The sequence below is a fragment of the Aspergillus puulaauensis genome, chromosome 2, assembly GCF_016861865.1.
Source record: "Aspergillus puulaauensis MK2 DNA, chromosome 2, nearly complete sequence".
In the NCBI taxonomy this organism is placed as follows: domain Eukaryota; kingdom Fungi; phylum Ascomycota; class Eurotiomycetes; order Eurotiales; family Aspergillaceae; genus Aspergillus; species Aspergillus puulaauensis.
Window position 1 is genome coordinate 4,676,706 of NC_054858.1, and position 11,211 is coordinate 4,687,916.

The 11,211-nt window shown below is 50.7% G+C and overlaps 4 protein-coding genes across 4 annotated transcripts; 2 read left to right on the forward strand and 2 right to left on the reverse strand.

The window, feature by feature from the left end:
- Positions 1 to 412: 412 nt before the first annotated feature.
- On the forward strand, positions 413 to 1,385 carry APUU_21878S (sterol desaturase family protein; the record flags this gene model as incomplete). Its single annotated transcript, XM_041700679.1, has 3 exons — positions 413 to 554; positions 600 to 1,274; positions 1,324 to 1,385. The coding sequence occupies 3 exons, from the start codon at positions 413 to 415 to the stop codon at positions 1,383 to 1,385; spliced, it is 879 nt and encodes a 292-aa protein (XP_041553640.1).
- A 727-nt stretch (positions 1,386 to 2,112) lies between these two features.
- On the forward strand, positions 2,113 to 2,640 carry APUU_21879S (uncharacterized protein; the record flags this gene model as incomplete). Its single annotated transcript, XM_041700680.1, has 2 exons — positions 2,113 to 2,411; positions 2,463 to 2,640. 2 exons carry the CDS (start codon positions 2,113 to 2,115, stop codon positions 2,638 to 2,640), a joined length of 477 nt encoding a protein of 158 aa, XP_041553641.1.
- A 1,993-nt stretch (positions 2,641 to 4,633) lies between these two features.
- On the reverse strand, positions 4,634 to 5,464 carry APUU_21880A (PIG-L family deacetylase; the record flags this gene model as incomplete). Its single annotated transcript, XM_041700681.1, has 1 exon — positions 4,634 to 5,464. One exon carries the CDS (start codon positions 5,462 to 5,464, stop codon positions 4,634 to 4,636), a length of 831 nt encoding a protein of 276 aa, XP_041553642.1.
- Positions 5,465 to 7,124: 1,660 nt separating this feature from the next.
- pmcC (putative calcium transporting ATPase (Pmc1)) lies at positions 7,125 to 10,733 on the reverse strand (the record flags this gene model as incomplete). Its single annotated transcript, XM_041700682.1, has 7 exons — positions 7,125 to 7,782; positions 7,832 to 7,971; positions 8,019 to 8,419; positions 8,469 to 9,335; positions 9,382 to 9,530; positions 9,586 to 10,016; positions 10,068 to 10,733. 7 exons carry the CDS (start codon positions 10,731 to 10,733, stop codon positions 7,125 to 7,127), a joined length of 3,312 nt encoding a protein of 1,103 aa, XP_041553643.1.
- Between the last annotated feature and the right edge of the window lie 478 nt (positions 10,734 to 11,211).

Below are 11,211 nucleotides of genomic sequence, written 5' to 3' on the forward strand. Positions count from 1 at the left end.
TGTAGAAAAGAGGCCTCCTATAGATCTGATCTGGTGTACAAGGAGAGTATGGAATACTGCGTGGCGTGAGCCCTTACGGTCTGGAATGGGATTACTATGTGAAAAGATAGCGTGCGGAGACCAGGACGAGGCATCCCAATATCAAGCTAGGCAACTGCGTAGAATCCCGATCGGAAGGCGTAGACCCCGTCTCGTACGTGAAACCAACCCTTTAATACATTTTAATTAGTAATGAATGCTTGGTAAAATCGTGGCGAGGTAAGGATCCGGCTTGGGATCCGGGGTGGTGTGTTTTGATCAGATCATCCGGGATCTGCTGGACGGCCGCACGACAGTAGAAATATCAGAGAAAAGAAAATTCCGTGAGACGTAGACTCACCACATCTGCGAGCTCGCATGGTAGTGTATCACAATGGCCAACATTACTCTTCCTTCCGATTCGATGTCTTACCCTGATCTTGTCCATGTCGCCAAACAAGATCCCAGTCTCTCCTGGCCGGAGCAGCTGTGGTGGGCGCACTACGCCTTCTGGAACAATGATGTCTTCGCAACTGGTAAGAAAATACCAATTAGCGAAGAGCCATACTCATAAGCGACAGGAATAATCACCTTCCTTGCCCACGAGCTTATTTACTTCGGCCGTTGCCTCCCATGGGTCATCGCCGACGCCCTGCCCAACATCTTCCGACGCTTCAAGATACAAGACCACAAGGCACCGCCGTCAGCTAGTGACCAATGGACCTGCGTCAAGTACATCCTCGCAATTCACTTTATCGTCGAGCTGCCATTAATCGTCCTCTTCCACCCGATGATGGAACTCTGCGGTGTCCATTACACACTTCCCTTCCCCAAGCTCTCGGTCATTGCCGCGCAAATTGCGCTCTTTTTCATCGTTGAAGATACATACCACTACTGGCTGCATCGAGCCATGCACTGGGGCCCACTTTATCGTTCAATCCACCGCGTCCACCACCAGTATGCCGCGCCTTTCGGCTTGACTGCCGAATATGCCAGCCCTGCGGAGACGTTTCTCCTAGGTCTCGGCACGATCTGCCCCCCGCTTCTTCTCGGTTATGTAACGGACAACGTGCATCTGATAACAGTGTTGGCGTGGATGGCCCTGCGTCAGTTGCAGGCTATCGATGCGCATTCGGGGTACGATTTTCCGTGGAGCTTGCGACGCCTAATTCCGTTCTGGGGCGGCGCGGATTGGCATGATGACCACCATAGATACTTCAGGGGGAACTATTCGAGCTCTTTCATGTATTGGGATGGTGAGTTTCCCCTCATTTTGTGGGTGAATTATGCTAACGAGAGACCCAGTTTTGATGGGAACTGTCGCTGGACCGAGGGGAAAGGCAATGGAACATAGCAAACGGCGCTGAAGGAGGGGAAAACGGACGGTTAGAAGAAAATTTGGTCGCTCGTGTTTGGTAATACGTGTTCACTATAAGTACAGAGTAATATTAATATCGATAATATAATGGAAGTCTGGAGATAAAAAAATACCTCGCGCCGGGAGGGGATGAGTCCGTGGGATTGTGATACCAAGTCCCTCTCAGAGAGGTCAATGAATTGGGTTCAAGGCTGCCATTCGACGAGATGTATCAGTACACTGCCAGCACGCGAAATGGAATGCGAGCCAAGGTACTGGTACTTTCTTCTCTCGGGTCAGGTACTTTTGAACCATGGACGCCAAAGGATCCTCAGCGCATAGTCCAGCGTTAAACGCCCACTAAAAGAGGGTCCGGGAAACTTAGTGCCACTGCAGTGTCCGGGGATCTCTGGGACAGCCCCGACTAGATCCTGAAGCTTGACTACTTAAACGCAGCCTGTTCCTGCTAGGACTTTTTGTCAATGGAATTGCAGCACACGAGGAGCACCGAATGAGACGACGGAGCTTGATTCTGCGAGCACAGTCGCCTCCTCCAAAATGACACATCCGACCGGTCTGGATTTATCCGAGCTCCGGCCCTGATGACCAGCTCCCCCTCTGCGGTCCTTTTGTTTGCTATGGGGCAAACAAGGGTCTCTCTCCTCCTTCTCCGTCTCTCTCAGTCTCGGCTCTACCCATCCCCATAATTCTGTCCACGATCCGTCACTGTTGATACTATGACGCATCCGATGCGAATCATTGTCTATGTTTGTGTCTCTGATATTTCAGGACATCCCCAGTGCCGCCATATTGCGCTCGGGGAGGCCGTCTGTGGGGACATCCTCGGCCGGAAGTTCCACGCCACGCCCCGCCCGGCTCTTTACGACCATGTCCATATCCCAGCAGACTTTGACTCCAGCCTGCCGATAAACCGGTGGTTTATTTTTGATCTTAACGTCAGAGAAGCATTGTCTTCGGATGATCTTAAAAGAATAGCCCATCAGGTCTATTTCGCTAGTCGCCAAGGCAATGAATGGTGCGTTAACTGGGTATTGAGCGAACCAAAGATATGGCTAATAAATAGCAGGATATTCATCCAACGTGACAGATCAACTGAAAAGGCAAGATCACAGACAGCGTCACTCACTTGGGGCGGACGCTCGGAACAGGAGATTGTCTCTGAAATGAGAAAAGAGCAGAAACTCGTCATGGAAATGAGAAAACAATCTGGACGCTTGCAAAATTCAAGCCATGACGCTTCTTGAATATTCCCAACATCATTCACAGCTTCCGTCCCTTATTACTCCTTCACGGAGTCTCCGGTGGTGTGTCTCCCCTGCAGGATGGGCATGCCTCATTGTCCTTATCCTCTTGCCAATCCCAAACGTCGACGCGCTGACTTGGAGGGCAGATCACCCGGTTTTGCATCGCGGGCCGACACCGCGCGATATACACGGTTGCCTCGTGGCCGCAGACCCCGAAACGCCCCCGAACGTTGTTACACATCTGATTCTACAGCATGTGCTCTTAGGCCTTTCTGCAGCGAGTTCGCGGCTCAGCGGTTGGACGCGGGGTAGGGACGGACACAGCCAATGGGGCGAGGGCTGGGTTGGCACCGGTTATATTAGCATTTGGTCTATATAAAGCCGAAGTGGGAAGGGGGATAGATTTGTACCCAGGACGGTTACCTTCTATCTCCCAGGGCCGTGCGATGGCCTTTTGCCGGACAATTTTTGTTCAAGGCCAGGATGACTGGGACAGGTATCTCAGATGAATACCTTGGTGGGCAAGTGGGGGAAATGGATGGCATCGGGGACGACAATGTCATCATAGCCGTCATCTGTTCCCTTTTCGCAGGCCGCGAATCCGAGGTGGGCGTGGCTCAGCGATGGCAGTAGTCATTGGATTCCGCCCCAACAAAGAAGCGCTTCCGTCCGAGCGCAACCTATGTCGACTCTGGGTGTGCATATACTTTTACGGACTATCCCTCTTTGGACAAATCAGATGGGCGCGGGCATCCAAGAAAGTGGCTGATTGGGCCCCAAGCCATGCACGTACCATGATATCCCTTACCCGGGTAATCAGTAAGACACCTATGTAATAGCCTCACGGCCGTAGCATCTCCCGCACTAGGGCGGCTTTCATTGTGCTCGCGCTCTGGCTACCCAAGACCCCGGGTACTGGGGGTGGGATGGTATTTGGCCGGCAAAGAGCAGGACTCGCTGCAACTCACAGCATGGCAGATTTACGTGCATAGTGCGGGAAAATCGCACCCCAATAGCTTGAATCCTCTGAGGAGTTCCCACTTGGGCCCGACACAACATGCACTATGCTCAAAACAGAATTCCGTGCATATCTTAGGCAGAGACAGCGGTTCATGATGATATTGGTCAGGTATCCACCATCGTCACAGGTGCAAATCAGCAAATCATGCCGAAAGTGCGCCAGCATATTTAGCCGCGGAACACCATCCCAACTCGGCGCTGCCTGCTTTAAAGTTGGAATGAAGCTTGGAGTGCCCATTCAGTCCTGGATATTGGGCACGGCGGGTGAACTGGTGGACTGCCTATTCGGGATGCACACCTGGCTTGGGCGCCCAGTTTGTTTTTCCCGCTTTGAACACCGATGGCATCGAGTCAGTGGGGACTATTTGTGGAAATGTCGTTTTCGTGGAGTATATTCGCGGATGATCGTTGGAGACTCAGAGTTGTCTGACGACACATCCAATAATAACAGATCCACCCAGCTATCGTGGCCTGAACAATGGTGAAAAGGCTCGCAACATCGTGAGGTCAGATGGGGGGTAATCCCGGTGAATTGTCCATGTGGCTAAGCATGTCGCACAGCGAGCGTGGCAGCACACTCTCCACGCCCAGTGTGCCGCAATTTCGGCGAGGGACTCGATACGGATGGACTACTGACGTCGCTCATTCTCCGACACAATCGAACTCGTCCATTTCGCAAGTGTACCAAAATTGATGACGCAAAATTCTTCAGCCCGTGGAAATTTAGCTGTCTACACCGTACAGCTCCACTGCAGCCCTACGCTATATCCTACCCCGCTATGGCTTGTGAGTAAACTCAACTTGGACAATCAGATCCTATCTAAAATGCCGTTTTAACATGTATACAGGGACTAGGGTACTTGGATGTATGATACATCAAGTTTAAGTGAAATATGAGCACTAAGTACGCATTGCCCGAGGCAGCAGGCCACTTGTCATCCAGTGGTCAAAGGCGAGCTTGTTGTGTCTTGGCCTAGTTCGCAGTGTACAATCTCTGCAGCCAATCTTCGTATTCCTTTCTAGTGCAAGCCGCATCGCTTGCACATACATCGGGGTCGTAGCCCGCATACGTATAGAACGCGGCCTTTTTCTTCTCTAGGTCCTCCCCATCAACGTTAGGCGCCTCGTACTTAATCGGATACCCTTCATAGGCGATGACAGTGCCAGGATATTCCGTTGCTGCAATGGCCGCCTCGTTTGCGAACAGGCCAGTAGAGGTGTGGTCGCTGTGGTCTCCAGTTCCAAAGTCATGGAGGTAATCCAACGAGTTGATGCTATCCGGGTGGAACTGGTTAATAATGTGGCGAAGGGTGTCAATAAGCTCGTCCCTCGTGTACGTGGTTCCGGACTCGTCGATCGCATAAATCCGATCAATCTTCTCCTTCCACAGCTTCTCCAAGCTCTCGTGGTCCGTCCTATCGAATCCATCTCCATCGATGCTTCCGTCAGGAAGATGCAGGAACGCCAGCGAGACTTGTGGTTTGTCGCGAAGCGTGTAGAGCGCCACATAGTTCTCTTGGTACTCGATACTTCCTTCCTCCCAGACGCTCTCGACACCAGCCATTTGTGCGTATGCGGCCAGGACTCCCGCCTGTCGACCGGTCCAGTATGGCCAGTCCAGACCAGCGTCTCCGGAGGTTAGGTATACCGTGCGCAAGGTGTAACCGCTGCTGATATCGTGCAGGATATCGGGGTTCAGAAAGAGGAGGTCATCGTCCGGATGCGCGACAATGTTCAGCGTGTTGTCGCTGAGGACAGGGGTGAGAAGAAGCCCTAAGGCAGTGAAAATGGTGGGGAGCTTCATTGTTGTTGGACCCTCTGTGGGAACTTGAAAGATACCAGTAAAGGAAGAATCGATATGCCGACTAAGAGAGCGTGTTTCTATCTTCTCTCTGCTTTTTTTACGGAATGACAGCTACTTTAATTTATACTAGAAAAAACGCGCTCTGCTCCAGGGATTGTTGATAGTTGGCCGACGCGAGGTGGTACCGGTATGTCCGCATTCCTCCACGCTGTGCAGCATTCCAGCCACAACGACCGAACAATCTGCTAGAGAAAACACCAAATGGTACGCCTTTTATACCTTCAGCACTGCAGCAGTCCTGAAACAGGGAATCTCTCCTTCCCTTGCTTCGGGAAAGCGACCCCGGTCTCAACTGGAATGTCAAATGACGGGCCCAGGCTCGGTTTACGGCCGCGACTTGGCTCAATAGGGTCAAATACTGCGACGGGGAGGCTATCTGATTCCTTGCTACTCCTTATTTATGGACTTTAAGCCGAGTCTAGACACGTTCTATTGCGTGCTTTGCCTTTTACTTGCGCGGGTGTGCCGGGGATATGCGAATGCACCCGAGTTTGGTTTCCTCTGGGAATGCGCGAGGTTTACATCTAGCATGTTATAATTTGTTACTGACAAGACTGAGCTGGCTATCTTAGAAATAAAATTACATTTAAATGAATGAGAAACAGTTCTATAGCAGAAAATTGAGGCGGGATGTACACAGCAAACTTTGGCTGTCGAGTGGGTAGACTATGAACAGAATTGCATCCTGTCCATTCGTAGAGATATTTATTATACATCGGACATTCCTGATAGACATAGCAAGTAGAAGTAAGTCAGCACTATTGGCGAAGGGGTAAAATAGCGCGTGGTTGCTGGCAGCGTTGACTGTTCTCCACCACCTTCTGCCAGGGACATGGCACGACCCAGGTGTATTGCCCATAAGGTTCAGTAACTAAGACGAAATACGACTTGAGACTTGCCTCCAGCAGTCTGAATCTCTGTAAATTGAAACCCCTGGCGTGATTAGGTCAGTTGAGAATGTGAAGAGGGGTTGTTGATTCGACGAGGTTGCATATTTGATACTTTCTAAACGAGGCGTATACTTCGTGGCGTAAGCTTATGGAGGTGTCCATAGCATGCTTCAGAATCAGGAGAAGGCTGGGGCCCCCGGCCAGCCAGTGTCATGTTCCGCTTCTAATTAGCAATATAATAGACAACACGAAAACAAGACTTGCGAATTCTATTGAGGAGGGAATCATCCCCATATTCTATGGTCCTGAGATTCGGCCAGCCAATGGGCCTCGTTTTGGGTTTGTAGTTCTCATCCAGAGGTCACCAGAAGTCCAAAGGAAGACCCATATTGCACAGGCTTAAACAACGCAGACGATAGGTGATTTACAAGCAACTTGGCCGAGAAATTCTCGTTATTGTTAGATAATAAAACCCGGAACCACGGCATACAAGAGCGCAGTTGCAGAGTGGCACACCGTCATCGCCAAGATCATTGGCTATTATAACAATTAACTATGCTGGTAATCTACTGATACGGTCCATCGGCCCATTTTGTGAATACTCTTTCTTGTTTGACGAAAAGAAGCTCGCGTAGAGAAGGCAGATGATATGGCTATATCGTAAGTGTGGAGAGGGCGACTGGAGACAACAACACACATTGAAACGCCACCTATTGCACGGTAGAAACAGGCGCCTCTTCGTCTATAACACGAGCCTTTCCACTGAGCCGCTTTGCAGTTGCTGGCCTTATACACCTCTTCATCCCGTATACCGCCGCCGTATATGCTTTTACCATTGGCATCCAAAGGGCCGCGACAGCCTTCGAAAACCAGCGAATCAAGACACCCACATACCGATCTGGAATGAACTTGAGAATAGCTGCCCACGGGATACAGAGGACCGCAAATCCCAGGCAAATTCCCCACTGCCGCGCACTTAGCCTCGTGACGCCAAATGCTGCGCCCCCGACGAAGATAATCAGTATCTGGCCACCAACCATGAGGACATTGATAAATAGGAACCATTTATTCCGATGGATGCCTTCAAGGACGTTGAATTTATTGTCTAAACGCCGGCAGTTGAGTTCGTTGAATATCTGCATCCAGACGAAGGTGTTGAAGATGATCGTCTCGAGTTCGAGCATTTCATGCGGGGAGTGTTTATCGAGATCTAGTATATTGTGGCCGGAGAAGTAAAGGACGAAGCAGATAGTCAGCTTGTAGATGGACTGGCCGAGAATCATCTTCCACATTGTAACGGTGAATAACGAGGCGTGACGTGGAGTTGGAGGGCGGTTGAGGATATCCGCCGTTGGGGGATCGGTAGCCCTAATTACTTAGTTTCTGAATGGACTGGTCAGGGCAAGGAAGGTCTTACAGAGCTAGGGCTGCGAACGTATCCATGATAAGATTAAGCCATAGAAGCTGTACGGCCTTGAAGACACTCTCGTTTCTGCTGTTGTATATCGCTGTTATCACGGTGAGCAACACCGCAGTGATATTGACGGTGATTTGGAACTGCCTCGTCAGTGTCTGATATAAGTTTATAGAGAATGGATACATACCTGAAGGAACTTGGCCACAGCATCATTGACGGCCCTCCCCCAGGAAATAGCGGTGACGATAGACCTAAAATTATCATCCAGCAGAATAATGGAACTGGCCTCCCGCGCTACTTCAGTTCCACTCATGCCCATTGAGAACCCAACATCCGCGGACTTCAGGGCAGGCCCATCGTTGGTGCCATCGCCAGTGACGGCAACGATCTCTCCAAGCCGTTTAAGGTGCTTCACAAGAAGCTCCTTGTCATTCGGCGAAGACCTGGCTAGGACCTGTAACTTAGGGACAACCTGATCCAATTGCTCCTGATCAAGCTTCCTTAACTCGGGGCCTTCCATCGCCATGCCATCATCGGTCTTAATACCGCACTCTTCGGCAATAGAGAGTGCGGTGTTGATATTGTCTCCTGCTTCCGTTACCATTGTACAAGTAGAGTGGGGGATTCTAGAAAGTACCTGTAACCATTTTAACCTCCACTCCAGCCGAGCGACAGTTCCAAATAGCCTCTATAACTTCTGGACGGAGTGGGTCATGAATCCCAAATGCTCCGATCCACGTCACGTCCTCTAGGATTTCACCAAAGCTGGGATGTTGACCTTTGTTTGCCGGTGGCCAGGCGGGAAGGTCGCGATAGGCAATCCCGATTGTTCGAAGGGAAGCCCTAGCGTAGGCGTCTATCGTTCTGGATATAGACTGGCGGTCTTCATCTAAGATCAGTCCGCTGGGAATTCCTGTTTCGTTTGATGTGGCCGATTGCACCATTCGAGTAGCAGCGCTGAGGAGAAGTTCAGGGGCACCCTTGACGAGAATCCGATATCCGGCCGGCAATCGATATACCACCGCCATGGCCTTTCGCGATGAGTCAAAAGGGTAGACATGTTCTATCTTGTTCTCCCCTTGCACCTCAGACAGGCTCATTCCCAGGTGTTCACTTGCAAGCTGCAGCAACGCAATTTCAGTTTTATTCCCAACAAATTCCTTCCCTGTCTCACGGTTCTCTTCGAATGCCGTGGTGTTCAGGGCTAAACTATGAATGAGAAGCTCCTTGAACTGAGCAGGGAACTTTGCAACGGCATCTGCGACCGTTATCGACGACGATTCGGATATATCAGATGGGCGTCGACCGAACACCTCGCGGGCGCTGAAAAGTCCCACAACGACAGACATTTTGTTCTGAGTTAGCGTCCCTGTTTTGTCGGAGCATATCACTGTCGCGTTTCCCATGGTCTCGCATGCGCGAAGCAACCGGACGAGGTTGTTTTCTTTCAGCATACGAGCTGTCGCGAAGGCGAGTGCCAGTGTAACGGCCAATGGGAGGCCCTCTACCATTGTTGGTAGTCATATAGAAAACGGGGTGGAATGACATACCTGGAATCGCTACTACTATGACGGTGACTGCAACGATTAGGATGTCCATAAAGTGTTGACCCTTGACAGCCGGAGTATCGTTTTGATAGATACCGGACAGCTGGACGAGAAACCGGATGAACAGGACGGAGAATAGAAGTAAGGCCGAACTACTATTGCTTAGTATAGCTCACATATCAATATAGAAGTATAAGAGGGTCATACCCTAGCCCAAACCAACCTATCCAGCTCGCCAAACGCGCAAGCTTCACCTGCAACGGCGTCGGATCTGTCTCAGTTCCCAGCGAGACCATAATCCGCCCATATGTTGAATGAGGCCCGACACTGGTAACAAGATAAGTCCCCAGCCCTTCAAGCACCTTGCTGCCAGAGATAATGAACGGGTCCACGTCAATCTCGTGTGGCCCATCCCGTAGCGATTCCCAGGCCTTGTGGCCGCTGACCTTTTCGACATGGTCTGACTCCCCGGTAGCAGTGGACTCATCGCATTTAATCTCATGGTTTGTGATCACAACTCCATCTGCAGGCGCTGAGTCCCCAGGCTCCAAATGTACGACATCCCCGACGGTGAGCTCAGTAATATGCACTCGGATTGTTTGTCCGTCGCGGATAACCCTAACTTCGCGGTCGAGTTTCTGCCCTAGTCAGCTTCATCTACCAAGCTTGCCCTGCTGGAGGAAAAGTACCCTCTTATTCAACTTTCCAAATTGCCTTTGCTTCTGCCAGTCATTCCCTGCCGTAACGGAAACCACGATCAAAATCGCAATGCACACGGCCACGCCCTCAACCCAGTCAACCTGGGATTGACCCGATGCGGCCTCGTAGATACCGAGGGCAAGGGAGACAACGGCGGCGATGGTGAGGAGGATGATGATCTTGTCGTTATAGGCGTCCCATAGGAGCCGGAGGAATTTCTTCTTCGGCGCGGAGGGAAGTGCGTTTGTACCAAAGATTCGCGTTCGGTCGGTGAATTGGATGGAGTCTTTCGAGGGCTGTGATGGTAGGGGAATGCTACTCCTCTGGAGATGCGACGAGGTGGCGATCGCTTTATTTGACCAGGCTACCTGCCTCGCTTCGTCTATCGTGACAGATCTCGGTAGAATGGTCTCTATTGTTGATAGACCAGCGGTCAAGTTTGTCTGTAGTCCGTATTCAAGGCCCTTTAGTCCGCCCAGCGTATAGAAGGCATGGGCGGATTTCGGGTTCAGAAGCTTGTTGAGTTGGCCTGGTGAAAAGGCGAATTTGTTATCGACGAGACGAAGTTCTTCTTCTGATTGCGGTTCAGATAATAATACATCATCGGACCATGACTCTTTTTCATCTTTATCCGACATTGTTGTTGACTTGTGCATACACTCTCGAACGGAGGCAGTCTTGAGCGAAGAGAATGTATCTTGCTAGAACTTGGAACCTATAAGAAATAATCATCATACGACCTCATTACTTCATCAGAAGCATACACAGTAGCAGAAGACCTTAGACCCTTCGTGATAACCCCGATCGTGGCTGTGTCTTGTTTTCCATCGAATAGTCCTGCGGTGATCCATGGTTGAGACAACGGCCTCCGGATCGGAAATGTCAATGACAGCATCCTGTTAGATTCCCACCAATACGAAGCTGGCAAGAGAGCTACCAGCTGTCATCGTCTGATCTGATATGCGTATCTGCAGGAGGTGACGAAATGATGGCTTGAGATTGAGTGGTTCCGCGAGCACTGCCTCGCTCGCCGTCCCAGGGTTGGGTCATCGGCCAGATCACCAATGGAGTGCCATATTAATTGTTTTCCTTATTTACAATATAATACCGCCGTACAGTTTTGGGTCGACTGGA